Source organism: Rattus norvegicus, chromosome 1 (genome assembly GCF_036323735.1).
Source record: "Rattus norvegicus strain BN/NHsdMcwi chromosome 1, GRCr8, whole genome shotgun sequence".
Classification (NCBI taxonomy): Eukaryota; Metazoa; Chordata; class Mammalia; order Rodentia; family Muridae; genus Rattus; species Rattus norvegicus.
This window is the reverse complement of record NC_086019.1, coordinates 31,284,493-31,301,165: the sequence shown is the minus strand read 5'-3', so window position 1 is coordinate 31,301,165 and position 16,673 is coordinate 31,284,493. Positions and strand designations below refer to the sequence as shown.

General features: G+C 51.4%; 1 protein-coding gene across 6 annotated transcripts in view; it reads right to left on the bottom strand.

Annotated features, from left to right (window-relative positions):
• Positions 1–1,775: 1,775 nt before the first annotated feature.
• Nkd2 (NKD inhibitor of WNT signaling pathway 2) overlaps positions 1,776–16,673 on the bottom strand; it is a 30,535-nt gene continuing 15,637 nt past the window's right edge. For 4 of the 6 annotated variants that reach the window (XM_063288362.1, XM_063288366.1, XM_017589090.2 and 1 more), the window contains 7 exons: positions 10,148–10,208; positions 8,919–9,040; positions 8,303–8,398; positions 7,491–7,635; positions 6,533–6,617; positions 5,954–6,081; positions 1,776–4,838 (listed from right to left, as the gene is read on the bottom strand). In XM_063288362.1, coding sequence (XP_063144432.1) covers positions 4,255–4,838; positions 5,954–6,081; positions 6,533–6,617; positions 7,491–7,635; positions 8,303–8,398; positions 8,919–9,040; positions 10,148–10,208 — 1,221 coding nt within the window. In that variant the 3' untranslated portion in view covers positions 1,776–4,254. Of the gene's footprint in view, positions 4,839–5,953; positions 6,082–6,532; positions 6,618–7,490; positions 7,636–8,302; positions 8,399–8,918; positions 9,041–10,147; positions 10,209–14,682; positions 14,879–16,673 lie in introns of those variants that run through there. The other 2 variants (XM_063288371.1, NM_001107454.1) reach the window with 2 other exon arrangements.

Here is a 16,673-nt window from a genome sequence, read left to right as displayed (position 1 = left end):
GGCCCACTTCAAGACTGACCACCAGAGGGACTGACTGCCCAGGGCACTCGGGGTCAGGGATGACCCTCCTGCATTGGAGAAGCTCTATAAAAATATTAGGGAAACTTGTGCCAGCTTGAACTGTCCTCCTTAAACTATAAACCGTTTGCTTGGATTTGCCTCTGGGACGCAACGTGAGTGAACTCCCATACTACGGGAGCAGTATCGGCTTCTCTGAGTAAGTCTCCCAGGTTTGTGCGTGCTGCCATTGGTAACTGCCATCTCAGTAGGGCCATTATAGTGACGCAACTCAGGATTTGCCCAGGATGGGAGCCCCAGAACCACCACAGTGAGGCTATAGTCTAGAAAACGGGGACCAGGAAGGAGGTGTTGAATCACTGGAATGCGGAACTGTGCAGCCATGGCATTGGAGTCCCCACAATTGTTAATAAGTAGGGTTATCTTGGTGACCCAGGACATATCCTCATAAACCTCCTCCCTGGTATTCATCATGGGGTCTTCTATACTCAGACATTCTGCAGTAGAGAAGCGTTTGATTACAGAAACAGCAGCATGCACAAACCTGGAAGACTTACTCAGAGAAGCCGACGCTGCTCCCACAGTATGGGAGTTCACGCATGTTGTGTCACAGAAGAAGCAAATCCAAGGAGAGTGCTTATCATTCAAGGAAGGAGGACAGTTCAGGAAAGACTGCCAAGTGAACACTGAGCTGCTTTTGGGACGATGTTCTGATGGAGAAGCTTGACCTGCCAATGACTGTCGTGTGGAGTAGTCATACTATCCGTTGTGAGCCTTGAATACCGTGGACACAGCAAGGACTCGGAATAGCTGTGTGTTGGCTATGAGGATGAACTGGGAGAAAAGCCGTCCTTTGGCCCTACTGGAGACCAGAGATCTCATGCATGGCTTGGAGCACATGGGCCTGGCATTCATGGCAGAGACTAGGAGCTCAGGAATGGGGGTGTCATAGGGAGCAGGCGGACACAGAGACAAGTGCAGACACATATCCAGGTTCTATGGCAAGTACGAAGCTTAGGCAGTGTAGCCTTTGAAGCCTGTTACACTTGCAGGTGGGATTTAGTGAATTTTGTTTGCCTTTGGGAGTAATGCCATGGTGCAGTGGCCAGAGCTATGGAACCACAGCTATCTGTCAGTGACTCTGACATCTTCTGCTTAAGGACACTAGAAACAGAAAGGGCACCACCCCAGAGTCCCTGAGGATGGACTTGGTTCACTGACAATCACATCGATGATACCACTGTATCGAGGAACCCCAGGGCTGGGGAACAGCACCCGGGTCACTTTATCCAAGGTCACGAAAACATGCAGCTGTGGACAGGCCCAAGGGAAAAGCAGAGTGGTCTTGTGACCTAAGGTAGAACAAGGGCCAAGCAGCAGATACCCTTGAAGAGCTGCCCAGCGTAGGCCGGGGCTGTTAGTGCGCATGGGGATGGTCTGGTGAATGACAAAGACACTCTGAAGCCAGCTGAGAGTGGCGAAGACTGTCTTCTGCTCTCACAACTGGCCTGGGTAGCAGGCAGGAGCAGTGTGTCTAAGCCCTGAAGAGACAGAGTTGCCCTGAAGGTTTAGAAGAACAAGGACCCTATGCTTGACTGAATTTGCTAGGAGACCTCCATGTGTGAACGAAGGCCGTAGCCAGCTCAGGGCATCAGGATTCCAGATCCTGCTTGAGAGGCTAAATAGAAACTGGAGTCAAAAGGCTCACCCTGAAAGTAATGGGGTACCTGCTGAGAAAGGGGCATCTTGGCGACACCTTTGTTCCCTTGGCGGTTTTTATTTGGGGATGTACGTAGATCAGGCTGTTCAGTTCTAGGAACACACAGTAGCCACAACCTCCACATACACGGCCAAGGTTGGTTGTTTTCCCCACAATGGCCACCCTCTCCTGTTGCCAGGTGCTACCAACTGCCATGGAGACACCGTCCTGGCGCACAGCACAGGGTGGGCAAGGCATCCCCACCCCTGGCTTTCTTACCTCTCGTTCCACTTGCAACATGGCTGTTTTACCTCTTTACTTTTAGTCCTGGAGTCTCTAAATCAACCCAAGTTTCTGCACCTCAGCAGATCCACTCTTCTAAACGACATGTGCAGACACTGGTGACCATGTCTAGAGTGGCTAAATGCTGGAGAGCACCAGCAGTGTGGGGCAGGCGAGGCAGTGTCACTAGACAGCCCAGCCTGATCCTGAATTGTAGCTCTTGCTGTAGGCTCCCGCAAGCATTCACTGCCACACCCAACTAAATGGTCCGGGCGTTTGTTTCCCATCTCTTTAGGTCTGACACGCGGCATGGAGGATCCTGCTGTCTGGAGTGTTGCACAGTCCTCTGCTTAACACTCACACAGCGGCAGATGCTCGGCCCCTGCCACAAGCGCGTTAGGGTTACCGCCTGCCCTGAGTTTTTAAAATGTGAAGCCAGGGCTCAGACTTGGCTGAATCTCACCGCTTCCCACGGTGCTCAGCTGAACCATGTCATTGGGGATATCCTATGTGACATCGCTGGCTTTTTTATTTTATTTTTTAGCTTATGTTCATAGGTGTTTTATCCACATGGATGTCTGTGTGAGGGTGCCCGAAGCCCTGGAGCTGGGGTTACAGACAGGCGTGAACTGCCACGTGGGGCGCTGGAAATTGAGCCCAGGTCCTCAGAAGAGCAACCAGTGCTCTTATCATCATCATCTCTTCCTGAAAGGACGTCTTACAAACCCAGTGTAAGAATGCTGCACATTGAGAAGCAAACTGGGAGTCCACGCTGACCTCCTGTGCAGTCCCTCTGCTGTGGCGTGGGTGGTGGGACCTTATGAATGTGCCATCTCGACGTCCATGATGTGAGCGCTTTAGTCATGTAGGAAAGGGTGGCACGTTTTGGTTTTCATGAGCATCTCTAGCTGAAGTGACTAGCAACAGCCTACAGGGGGTTGATCCCCAGGTCTCCCTACACATGTGCAGCCAGGTCCCAAGAACCATCACACTCAGATCTTCAGTAACTCCTTAGAATAGGCACAGGGTTTTAGGGAGAGGGGATAAGCACAAGGTTGTGTTGCTTCCCAACAGCCTGCATAAGCTGTAGCCCACGGAGTCCACGTGGGGCTTGGTGTTCCTTGTTAACATGAGCTGAGCTCCGGGTTTAGAGTGCTGATTTTTCTTAGTCTGAGAATCGCTTAGTGAGTAGTATTACTATGGAGTCATGTGCGTGACCAGCATAAGTCAAAATGGTCCTACAGCACTTACCCTCCACAAGGACCTGCCACCTTCACCTGTAGCTGCGGTGTGTCGGTAGACTGACCGCAGCGCTCAGAAAGTGTTTTAATACAAGGATATGCCATGTTACAGAACGCGCCATCTTTTATTATGTCAGGAAGGCGTAATGCCACCTGCACAAACTCACAAGGCAAAGAGGTCCCCTCGCTGTAGCCTGCTGGTGGGACCACAAGGATCATGGCTTGTCGAAGTCTCCACACCCTTGCAGCCTTTATGGAGGGACATCTAAGTGTCACTTAGCTATGCACAGCCTGTTTGGGGACCTCCAGCATAGTACCTGATCCACCCACCCCAACCTGTCTGGGTCTTATCCACATCTACCTAGGATGCTAGGAGCTCTGGACACCAAGCCTCACGCTGCCACTGGACATCACCACCCTGCCCCTCTGCTCAGCCACGCCCCTCTGCTCAGCCACGCCCCTCTGCTCAGCCACGCCCCTCTGCTCAGCCACGCCCCTCTGCTCAGCCACGCCCCTCTGCTCAGCCACGCCCCTCTGCTCAGCCACGCCCCCTCCACGGTTGCTGATAATCTGGCTTCTTTGTTCTGCCTCGTTTAACAGGGTACACTTAAGAAGCACTTCCCAATCCCAGCCCTCAGACTTTCCAATGTCTGAACTTCACAAAAAGCATTGCCTTTTCCATTTAGGCACCCAAAGGTCAAAGGACCATGCGGATACAAAGAATGCCTAGGCACAGCCCTTCCAACGTCCCACGGCGACACTGCAGTAAAAGTGGGAGCACATGCTTTTGTGTACTCGTATGGGCTTTCTGGACCACACGGGAGCACATTTTACTGTAATCATCAGCTGCATCAAATGCACTGGCATCCAAACGGCATGGAGAAAGGTAGCTTTGTCCACGAATATCCAGGCTGGTGTCATCTCCCTGGGGCCAGGGGACGCTAGACTACCGGGCACCTGCCAGCATCTGGTCTATGTCCCCAAGGGCATTTGGGCGGAGTGCTTGTTTGGGCGCTAGGAGGCGTTTGGGTGGAAGTGGTGGTGGTGGTGATGGTGGTGGTGTTCATGGTGATGGTGGTGTTCATGCCTCTGGATCATAGGCACCACGTAGCCCTCAGGCCCCAGCATGGGAGGAAGGTCCCGGACCACTTCATGCTCCACCATGGTAGGCTGGCCGTGCCCCTTAAGTGGTGAGTGGCCTTCTCTGCTTTTCTGCCGGTACCGCTTGTGACCATAGGGCTGTGGCGGAGGCTGCGGTGGGGGTTGAGGAAGGTGGTGGCCGTCCTGAGCACCCTGGGACAGCGGCACAGCCTGCAGGCAATGGCTGAGCGATTTCCCTGGCTTGCTGCCGCTTGGTGCCCCAAGAGGTTTTCCCGGACCCTTGGGAGACCTGAGGAACTGCTTCTCCTGCCCCTTGAGTCGGGGCTGTGCAGCCAGGGCCCGAGGAGCAGGCTCATTAGCTGGCACAATATGCTCAGCCAGGACCTGAGACCTGCGGTGGTGTATAGCATGGGCGTCCGACTCCTGAGACCGGGACCTGCTTGGAATGTGTGTGGCCCTGCCATGATGTTCTTGCCTGGCCTGCTCAGGTGGTGACCCTAGAGACAAGACAAAGGTGGCCCAGAGTAAGGCTTGGGACATGTCATATCTGCACTATGGGTTTGCAATAGAGCTGGCTTTCTGGCTGGATCACATCTCAGATGGCCACATGCCCCAAGGTGGGGGTTGGGGGGAGAAGTAAAATCTCAGTCCCAAGCTCTGGGAATCAGGCACCTCGTTGAGGACCCTGAATGTCACCCTTTGGCTACCCTGGCAATTTGCGGCTTGGCTCAGCTGACCCTTTGTCCTTATTGTGGGTCCCATGAAGCAGATTCTCACTGGGATAGTCAGAACCCTTCTTGGCTATAAGGAGGGTAACAGTTGTGTCACATTATCAGCTTCACGAAATGCTTAAACCCTTAAGGTCGCCCTGTGCAGTGGCTTTAGTATATGGGGCCAGTTTCTAAACCTTTGGAGTCCTTCTTCAGCTGGCCCCATCGTCAGAGGCCAAAGCTCTCGTGCAAAGCACATGGAGCCAGCCCTTCCCAAGTGTGGGTCCACTTTAGCCAGGTGCTTCTAGCTGACCAGGCACTATCACAGTGTACAGATCGCCTGAGTGGACCCTTAGGGATGCCTAGTGGAAATGGGGTAGTAGCAGGAGACTCGGCCTCCAGCTTTCAGAGTGCCAGCCAGGCTGCAGTTGGTGAATCTCTAAAGGATACAAGAGGCACAAAACCAGAAAGGAACATGAAGCAGAGCAGGACTACAAGTGTCCACAATGCTGGTTTGTCCACCTCTACACAAGCTGGCAATTCTGGCCTAACTGCCAGCTCCCCCAGCTGGAGGGCTCTTGAATTAGTGGTTTTATATCTTCTTTAAGCCAGAGTATGTCTCATACATACACCTGGATGTTGAGGCCCCTGACAGTGAAAGAAGGGTAAGCTGTGGGTTCACATCTAGGAAGAGGATAATGGGGTGGTGCACCTGGGACCAGATCATAGGAATTCCAGACACACACACACACACACACACACGCACGCACTCACACACACATGTGCATACACACTCATGCACACAGGCACGCACACATACACACGCACAGTCTACTTGGACCTTCAGGGAGACATCTATACCCAACAGGGTAGATACAGGGTGGGAGTCCTCCAGTACCTACCAGGACCAAACTTAGATGTGTAGTTCTCAATGCCAGCAAGGTCTAGGTAGTGGTTTCTTCGCTCTGTGTTCTCATCCACACAGTAGGGCACTCGCACAGGACAGGGCTGGGGATCTGTGTTGGGCTTCCTGTGTGGAGCGGAGAGGATAGGCCTGACAATTTGCTCAAGGCCAGACCTTCAGTCATAAGACAGGGCTGCCTGCAGAGGTGGATAGAGGTCTAGGAGGCCTAGGTAGGGACTTTGACTGGAACCCACTACCCAGAGAAGGCAGAAGTAACATAGTTGGACAGTGTTGTTTGCTGTCCAGAGAATTAAGGTCCACAGCTTGTTATGCCAGCACTCAGGATACTACCACAGGTCGCACAGGCTCGAGTGGCCCTAAATTTAGGGTGTCCTCTGTTTACCTAACTGGGACCACAATGGCCCCTGCTCCCTTCTTTTGGATAGACGTGCTCAGCCCCACGACGTACCTCACTATTCATAGCACACAATGCCTCCCTGTTTCAGCAGCCTGTCTGACAGCACACTGGAGGGGGGAGGGGGGCAAGCAGGAAGCAACCACCGGCCCCACATCTCACCTGCTATAGGCAGACAGCCTTCTGTCGGCCACTCGTGGGTCATCTGGGAGCTCACTCTCTGTTCTGCCACGAGTGGGCTCCCGCTCTGAAAGAAAGGCGTTTGTTCATTCGTTAGTTCATTCATTCATTCGCTCATTGCAATTCAGTCATTCACTCATCCCTGACCCACCTGCTTACGCCTTCACTCATGCATTTCTTCTGCCTATCCATTTTACGCATCTGGACATCCACCCACTCATTCTTTGCTGTTGTCTTGTTTTTTGTTTTGTTTTGTTTTATTTTGTTTTGTTTTGAGACAGGCATGGTATAACCAGTGCTGGTCTTGAACTCCCCCGACTCCAGTGTTAAGACGTAGGGTTTATTCCACATCATACATCACCATACGAGATATTGCCTCTTGCACACTGCATATCCCTACATAGGGATTTGATAGTTTACGCTGTCTTAGCACAGTTGTGTGTAGAGTTAATGGTTTAAAAATAAATTAATGGCTGGATACAAAGAAACATGATTTCACTTGCAGAGTATGCGTAACGGAGGTGAAGGTCAGACTTTATCAGTGCACGGGATAAAGTGCAGGAACCAATCCATGCTGATACGAAGTTATAAAACAAGTCACAGCTGGCCTTGAACTTTTCACCCTGTTGCTTCTCTAGCGCATGGACTGAGGCCTACACCACTGTGCCCTTTGTTAATGAATTACTTTCCTTGCTCAGTCATCCACTCACTAAGCAAAGTTCTGTCCCCATGCCAGGTACCAGGTTCTGCTTGGGGCATTGTGGAAACAAGACATGTTTGACTGGAAGTGGCTGGGAAACAATGTTGATATCAGGGACCAATGGTGGAGACAAGTGCTTTGGGAAGGGGTGGCTGGAGGCGTGGCCTGCCCCTGCAGGATCGGCTGAGGGGTGGGGCTCATGGAGATAACAGCACTTGAACTAGAAGGCTCCTGCCTCACCTTGGCCAGGGGGAAGCCATTCCTTCTTGCTGGAGGGTTCAGGGCTGACAGTTAGCTTCACTCGGAGGGTCTTGCTGCTCCCCGAGGAATGATTGACAGAGGCGTCGACGACCTCATAGATGGTGTGCATCAGGCTGGACATGTCCTGGGACCAACATGACAGACTTCAAGGGACAGCTTTTTCCTCTCCTTACCAAGCATGTATTCACCCCCTGTCCACAGCAGGCACCTTGGGTCCATTTATTCCCCATCTGAGACTGACTTAGACCCAGATTAGACCCAGGATGTTGTACATGGCTTATCAGTAGCCCCGCTGTCTGTCTTTGAAGCCACACCTCTGACTTTTACATTCTAAAATATTAGATGAGCAACCAGATAAGCTTTCTACCTAGATACACTTTTTTTTAGCAGCACTGTCATGGCCAATGAAGATGCTTCCTCTGCCTCTCTCAGACACAGTTCAATGGAGCAAGGGCACTCCACCAACTCAGGCTGTCTTGTGAGGAACACAGGCTTAGTTAGGGATGTCAGAGCTACAGAGAAAGGCCATGCTGGAATTGGTGAGGAGACACGTGCAGATTGACAGAGTAAGGAGACACTGGCACTAGCTAGGTCAGGATGTTAAAATGGGCCCTGCCTCCTCTTCTGTCTCAGGAAAGTTCTGGTCTCTTCTTTCTCTCCAGTCAGGGTTCACTCTGTCTATCCATCTAAGGATTCAGACATTATCTGTCCATCTTGCTGAACCAGATCTCAAGAGGCCACACCCCTAACTCCCCATCCTGTGGGTAGAGTGACAGATGTGGGCACGTTACCTCTCTGGTGACTTTCCCACTGTTGTCAAAGTCATACAGCGTGAACGTCCACTCTTGACGGTTGTCCTCTTCCACTGAGACATCACACTGGAGTGCCTGTAGGCGGTATGCAGGGGTAGGGAACTAGGAAGAATCACTGGTGCCTGACACTGGGAGTGCCCCAACTGTGGCTCTCCCCCATCTTCAGCCAGGAAACGGTAGCTCAGGAGCAGCTGGCCTGCACCCCTCAACCCTGCTCCCTGCCCAGCTCTAACCGCCCTTCTAGTGAGGAGCTGACTCCATGCCTCATGACTCAGTTTCTCCCCTGTGGCATCTGTCTCTGCTCATGTAAATACGCACGATCACTTTGAGTTGGAGGAATTAGAACCAGGTGTTCCTGCTGCCCCCCTGTCTGTGGGCATAGGGGATCCCCCTCTTGTTCCCTGACTGTCGTGCTAGATACCTATCACATATGTAATCTCATTTGCCCAGCATTGCCAGGTTCACAGCAATACCATGGAAACCACCAGAGCAGCACGTTTTAGTCCTGCGATAAGACCTCAGAGAGGCCATGGTTCCCATTTAAGGTCATCACTATTCATCCCACTCACGCCAGTGTACACAGGAGAGGACTTACGTCGATGTTCAAGTGCTTCTTGCTGAGTCTTAGTGGACCCTCTCGGTTTGCTGCCTTCTCCCCATCATCTACGCTGAAGAGCTGGCCCTCATGGCCCTCAGACTTCTCAGGGGGCAGCACAACTGAGGGGACAAGAGGAGGTGAGGCAAGGGCCTGTCCATGAGGGTAGCATGAGGACAGAGGGGAAATGGGTTGACTATCTCTGCTCTCTTCTGTTCTCCATGAGCCCTGAGCTAGAGCCTTCTGGAGAATAGGAAAGTAGAGAGAAGGAGAGGCCTCCCTCACTTGGGTTAGCTCCACTGGGTGTACCCTGGCTGCACTACACAGCCCATAGTGGCTCTCAGTGAGCAGTCTGTCTCCTCTAGGCTGACACTGTACAGGTGGGACAGGAGAAGAAACTTCAAGACCAAAACGGAGTAGTATCCACTCCAGAGTCCTCCAGGAGAGCGAGTCCCCGTGTCCCTGGCATTTCTCCTCATTTTCATGGCCATTTTCTAATGTCTTTAATCCAAAACCCATTGGCAAAGCCACGTGTGAGCTGTCTGTTGGCCAAGCAATCTTGTCTCCCCTGAATCCTAGTGTGGATGCATAAGAAGCCCTGTTTCTGGGGTTCATGTCTTCTCAGGGTTTCAAGCTGTGTCTTGAGAGGAACCCAGGCTGTTGGTTAGGTGTCCGTTGAGAGTGCCTGACTTCCAGCAAGAAGTGCTGGGGGGTCCCTGTGGGCTTCAGCAGATGTCTGGAGGTGGGTCTACAGGCCAGTGCACCTACTAACCAGAAGCCGATAAGAACTCATCCCATTTCTGAGTGGGGCTGACTCCACTAAAGACGTACACATATGATATGACTCAAGTGGGGTTCAAGTCACAGTTGGCATGTTTAGGACTGCTCCACCACTCCACAACTGGTGAAGCAAGTGACCATGACAGTAGCTCAGAATTCAAGAGCACCAGTCCATGCGGTCTGACCTCCCTGCTCAGTCCCAGGACTACGCACACAAAATAAACTATTGTATGGGGACCCTGTGGCTCAGTATTTTGCTTCTGCCATGGACAGATCTGAGCTGCCTGCTTGGTAAGGAATCACAGGTGACTAAGGTTCCTGCCTGCTAAAGAGCTAACTTCTCTTGAGACTAGGAACCAATCGATCCCAGCTTTTGTGTGCCAGTGTTGAGGGTCTGAGTCCTAGGGTCAGGGTGAAGTCTTGGGATCAATTGAAGGAGTGAGACTCACCTTCTAGGGAACCCTTGTCTTCCCAGAAAGGCCCTTCCTTAGGGTCTCCATTGGGCAGCTCCTGCAAAAAAAAAAAAAAAAAAAGTGATAATCTATGACTACTAACTCTGAGACTTCGAAGAGCAGAGGAAGTCACTAAATAGGCGCTCTGTGAGCCTGAGCCCTGACTAGAAACCAGCATCAGACCTCTAAGAGGTCCCTCAATCTGTGGGCCCACATAGGCCAGCTCCTTACAACTTCACACAGCAGAGTGTACAAATACCATGTGCTGGAGTCGCTTCCAGGACTTGGCCTCATTGTCTGCAAGCAAAACCCACTTTCAAGTGAGGCTTGGGATCTCCCTGGTCTCAGCCAACACAAGTATAAGAAGCCTCGAGTCCTATGTGGCCCTCTGCTCCTGGCCTGGCTTGCAAAGCTGTCCACCAAAGCTGCCCCCATGGTACCCATGGGATGATCTTAGGGTAGCATTCACTGAAGCGGCAAAGGGGCCACTGCCTCCTTCAGGGCTGGGCTGAGGAGCAGGGATGGCTGCCAAGAAACATCCTCAGCCCACAGCTGATCTCAAGACCAGTTCTGGAAAAATGGGAAGGACTTCAAACACATCCAGGCAATGTTTAAGCCAAGAAGCTCTGCAGAACAAAAGCTCACATGGTTCTTGTAAATAGTCCACAGAAGCAAAGGCTACGAGAAAGGAAACAGAAAATGTGCCTCGGAAGCCATCTGCAATCAAAGGGCCCCTCGGGACAGGGGGGCTCTCAGCCCCCAGCCTGGCACTCAGGGCCTCCGGGAGGGAGGATTTCCCACCAGTTTCCTGGCACCCCTGTTTGATTCCAGGTGGCTTCAAAGTTTTGCGAGCCCTGGAGGAGATGAGAAGTTGAGCTAAGACCCACTCATCTGGCTAACTGGCAATGCCCCTGGGGATTACATGGGCCAAATGATCCCTTTGGTTTGTAGCTGGGGACAGGGAAAGATAAGGCTCCTCAACTTTATATCCCACCCCAGGGGCATGTGGCACATTCTCACCTGTCAGTGACTGCAGGGTGGTCGCTAGCCCTACCCCATTCCTCACTGAGGTAACACGGGGCGCCTGGCAGGAGACCTAACACAACTTTGTGGGTTCATGCCTATCTGCAGAACATAAAGGACACAGGTCTCATTCAAACCCAGAGCATGGAATGACAGAGCAGGTTTAAAAGCCTGATGCCTTTGGGATAGGATGGGGAAAACAGTCTGCTCTCTAGCAGCGAATGAGAAAATAACTGTGAAAGCCCCACGTCTGAACGGACAGGCTGACTGTTCTGCAGTACGTGATGAGGAATACCAGAAGTGCTCAGGTACACGACAGAGACAGGAATACAGCAGTATTCTAGGCAGTATTAGCTGTGGGAGGCTTGGTGAGGACAAACCCAGCGTTCATCTCCTGAAGGGAGAAGCCAGGATAGGTTTCTCCTTAGGACTACTCCAAAATGTAACATGGGGAAGAGAGAGAAGGGCTCCGCTCCAGGCTTTGTTTTGTTTTGGCTGTGCAGCCGTTGTAGGAAACACAGCATTTGAGGAGCCCTCACTGCAGAAGACCAAAGGCTCAAGGCCTGACCAGGGCCAGGAAGCATGGAAGACCCCTGCTCGTCTCTACATCTTATGAGTACCCCCAGAGTCATCTTCTCTCTGGAACTCCCACTCGTGGGAGCCATTATGAATAGGATACATACAAAGCTCGTTCTTAGGATGTCACTTAGGAGATTATACTAGAGATCGTCCTTATGAGAAAACCTCTAATTATTAAAAAGTCCCCTTTCTAAGCACATATGGTAGCATGTGTCTTTAATCCTAGCATTTGGGACACAGAGAGGCAAGGGACCTCAGTGAGTTTGAGGCCAGCCTGGCCTACTTAGCAAGTTTCAGGATAGCTAGGACTACATAATGAAACCCTTTTTCTTTTTCTTTTTTTTTTTAAAGATGTATTTATTTATTATATGTAAGTGCACTGTAGCTGTCTTCAGACACACCAGAAGAGGGCATCAGATCTCAATCCAGATGGTTGTGAGCCACCATGTGGTTGCTGGGAATTGAACTCAGGACCTCTGGAAGAGCAGTCAGTGCTCTTAACCACTGAGCCATCTCTCCAGCCCCAAACCCCTTTTCAAAATGGAGAAGGTCCAATGCACTGGTCAAATAACACACCGACTGAATGAAGGCTCAAAGGATCTGGTTTTAAGGAAGTGCGAGGAGTCTGTCCTGGTTTATGAAGCTCTTTTATGTCTACAGTGCCTAGTGACAGGTCCTCCTGAGACTGGAGGCCTAAGCTTAGACAGACAGGGACCAGTTTGTCCCGGCTGAACACAAAGCTATAAAATTTAGTAATTTCTAAAAACCTGATTTGGGGCTCTTTTTTTTTTCTTTGAAATCAGAGTAACTCGTAGAGAGTTTCAGTTCCAGATCCTAGGAGGTATGGAAGCTAGGTTCAAGGACATGAACCCCAAGGGTTCAGCTTCATCCTGGAGGAGCCTCAGGTGCTGTGGCTGACAGGTACTATGTCTGATTACAAGTCCTGGGTTTCAAGTTGCTGCTGACAAAACACAGGTATGCAGGGAAACCGAAGCTGGTGGCATCAGGGAGAGGGGCGAAGACTCCAGTTCACGTCAAGAGACAGGAGCAGGGCAGATGGAGCAAATGTCAAGGCGTCATCTCCTGAGTCACCAACAGCTACCTTTGGGGGCCCTGCTGGGCCTGAAAAGTGATGCAGGTGACATCAGGGACAATCCCTAAGATTTCTCAATAGTTCCCTCTCCAGACATATTGCTTCCCCCTGAGAGCTTAAATCCTTCATGAACAGGCAAGTCTCATCTTACCAAGAAGCTGGTGGGTATAGCACCCCCAGAGGGAAGTCTAGCTGAGTTGCCAGTTGCTATAAACTGCCTATCACTACTACCTTACTGCTGGAACCACCAGCATTTGTGGACACCTTCCATTTCCCTTTTTTAAGAAAACAATCTTGAGTTTCGGAGCCTTGCATGGGTAGAGACTTTAAAGTTAGGTGGGGGAAGCAAGGACATTCAATTCACAAAGGGAGCTAGGAGTTGGGCTTCGTGGAGGAGAGCATGCTCGGAATGAACCCTCCAGGTACAATGCCCAGCACTGCAAGAAAAGAAGAAAAATAAATAAGGAAGATCCTGCACAAACTCTAGGTCGGTCTCCCGAGACATTCCCAAGGCTACAATAATAGGCCAGGGCTGCTATAATTGACCAAAGCCACACCATCTGTGGGCAGGGCCACTGTAGCGGATTCTGTCAACACACACCAGAACCCAGGACATGGAGGATTCTAGACACTAGCCCAGGGGTGGCTGGAGAGGACCCGGATCAAAGGAGAAAATGAGTATGTCGGGGGTAATTCTGGCCTCGGCCTGGTGATTTAAGTCAAATCTGCTCTGCTCACAAAGAAATGTCCTTTAATCTGCACTGCTGTAGTTAAGTAGAAACACCATCATATAAAACCCGTACAGGGCCACCGGCCAGACACGCAGCCCCCTTCCCTGTGACTGAGGTTCACAGGCAAGGCTGTGAAAGGCAGACATTACACACCCCTGCTGTGAGAGTCTGGTGACCACAGGCCCTAGCAGATAGGGACCTGAGGGTCCTACCTCCCCATTCACCCCAGCTCCTCTTAAAAGAACCACACCCTCTTGCTCGGACCTCAGAAGTCACTCCTCTCTGATCAGGCTTTCCCTCCTCCTCACACTCTCGGCGGCTGGATATTCCAGATGTCCTGTCGAGGTCGACTGTTTGAGGAGGCTCCAGCTTAGCATTCTGCACGTGTCCTCTGTGCCTGACACATAGGCACCTCCCTGCACTACACACCCTACCCCAAGGTGCTTGATGCCTTTGCAACTTTCCAGTCTCTGATGAATGTTCCCCTAGTTACTGGGGACCGGTGTCATGATTGTGGGGGCCCATGCCACAGTGGGAACGTAACCCATAAGCATCTAAGGTATGTCTGGGACTAACTTGTGCTGGCCTATGGGGCTCCTTGCCCTGCTGCTACATACATACATAGTCCACATACTAGAAATACCCATTTATTCACACCCAAAATGAGGGGTCCACAGTTCTTCACACTTCCTGCCCTGTTCTATCACCCCACAAAGGGTTGAGGTGACAGGACCCAGGACAACCCAGGCCAGTCTTAAAACATTCCCCATAATTGCCACTAGGTGGCAGTAGCAAGCGGGGAAGTTTCCCGACAAACCCGGAGTCCTAGTTTCCTAAGAAGACAATTTGTCCTACTAAAGTCAGAGACGGTGGCACTGCCACCCACCTTTGGAAGAGGGTCATGTTCCTGAATCAAATCACTCACTAGAACCTGCAGGCCTGGGAGAGCCACACCCCAGCATCTTCCAATTGCCCACAGACCATAGACAGCTAAAAGAATGAGGAACAGAGCAACCACAGGCAGATGGACCTCAGGACAACCACATGCCAGTTGTTCACTGCCTGAGGTGTCCCTGGACTCAGAAACACAAGAACTCTGTCTTCACCTGGGCCTCATGCAAGGGGACTTTGCTCCTGTCCAGAGAACAACCCATGTGTCCTTCCCGACGGACTTCTGTAAGCAGAATCCAGGCTGAGGTAGAGAATCAAGTCAGGCCTCTGGTGGAAGGACAAGCCATGCCAGCTCCCAAAACATCCTGTTCTCTGTGACGAGGCGATGTGTGACCCTCAACGAAGCCTGTGGGCTGTGGAAGCTCTGGTCCCACCTGTCAATTTTAAGGTCAAGGCTGTACATCCTGGAATACAGACCTTGATGAAGGGGGAGATCTTGTCAGTGCCTCAGAGACGGGGTGAGGTTGTGGAGAAGGACACACCGAGAGACAGACTTCCCATAAGGAAATACAGAGACAGAAACAGGCAGGGATGGGGAGAGAAAGAAGTGGGATTAGACCCTCAGTGGGTCCTCTAGGGGAGGGGAGACAGAAGGAAGCGAGGCTAGAGCAGACTGAAGCCACTCTCCAGAACTGTGCCCAACAGGATAGCTGGGGAGGGTATGTGGTCTAGAAGGCATGGTGTCTCATTACTCTATTCCTGTCACTATTCTATTACTCTGTTCCTGGCTGTCAGAAAAATCACCCACATTCAACTCCTAGTTATTTCTACTCAGATGCAGAAGTCTCCAGAAACATATCACAGAGGCCACCATGATGGCCTCTGGGGCAGCTCTGCAGTATCTATCAGACCTGGCCACTATGTGAGACTGGTGTTGGGGCACAAGCCCAGGCTAAGAATATCCTGATGGGAAGATAGAGCTACAGGATCTATGCCAGATTCATGCCGTGGAGATTCATGTTTGTGGAGTCAGACAGAAGTCGAGCCATCCAGAGGAGTGGCCAGTAGTACTCTCAAGTGTGGGCTGCAGCTTCCTTAGGGCCACGCAGGAGAGCCCAGGGAGCCAGGAGAACGCTTGGGCTCCTGCTTAGAGGCTGCTGATGGGCATCCCTCACATATCTTACATTTAGGGCATCTCCCATGGGACAGATTACTCTTGGAGAGCCACAAAGAGCTTTGAGGCCCTGAAGGAGGTAACTGAAGCCAGGACCATCACCATACTGGAACAGGCAGGGACAAGAGGGAAATGGAGGAAGAGGCTGCTGGGTAGAGACAGCAAGGCCACAGCCTCTTCTGCTGGGGCAGGTACCAGGTGGAGTAAGGACTAGCAAAAAGCAGGGAACAGGAGACAAGGAGGAGATGGGGGTGGGCAGGGGTGGTTGGAGGGGTGAAGCTGCAGACAGCTCTGGAGCAGGGAAGTAGCAAAGCCCTCAGATGCAGGGGCCTTGTTCCACGCACAGGCTTCCAGGTGTGGCATCTAGCCCCAGGCTCTGAGGAACAGTGTTTTCTTAGGAAAAGGTGAGGAGGCCACTCTGCCTGCCGCCAAGGGCTGGAATTCCACTTCCAGGTGCTGGCCCACTCGTCTGTCTGGAAACGCTTGGGCAGCTTTGAAGTCACGACTCAGTTTCAGCAGCTAAACAGTTTCAGATGTGACAATCTAGTTTTATGGGCTTAATAATTCCGACACCTGTGCAGTAGGGGCCCAGCAGTTCCTGTGGTGCCTGGCGGGTCCCCTGCAGGGGCTGAGAGCCATGAAGTCCTGAGTGCCTGAGAATCTAAATCAGGATGTTTAAGGATAGTGAATCCAGAGCCCACCGTGGGAAGGGAACACAACAAGTGCATGTTAGTGTCTCACTTTCTTCTAAGATCTGCAGGGTGTTTTTACTCTTTTTTTTTAATTGGGGGAGGGGAAGCTAGGACCATTTTCACCGGGGGCTGTATAACCAAAGAAAGGTAAAATTTATAACAGCTGGGTTTCCTAAAACACAAACTCCTGCACACAGTGTCTGCCTTCCTTCATTTTCCGTCATCATCTTCCTACCATAGTTTCCCATTGTTTCTATCATTCAATTAACGATAGAAGATATAACATGGACCATATTCCCAATACCCATTCATCCAAAAACACACTACTCCCCAATTTGTA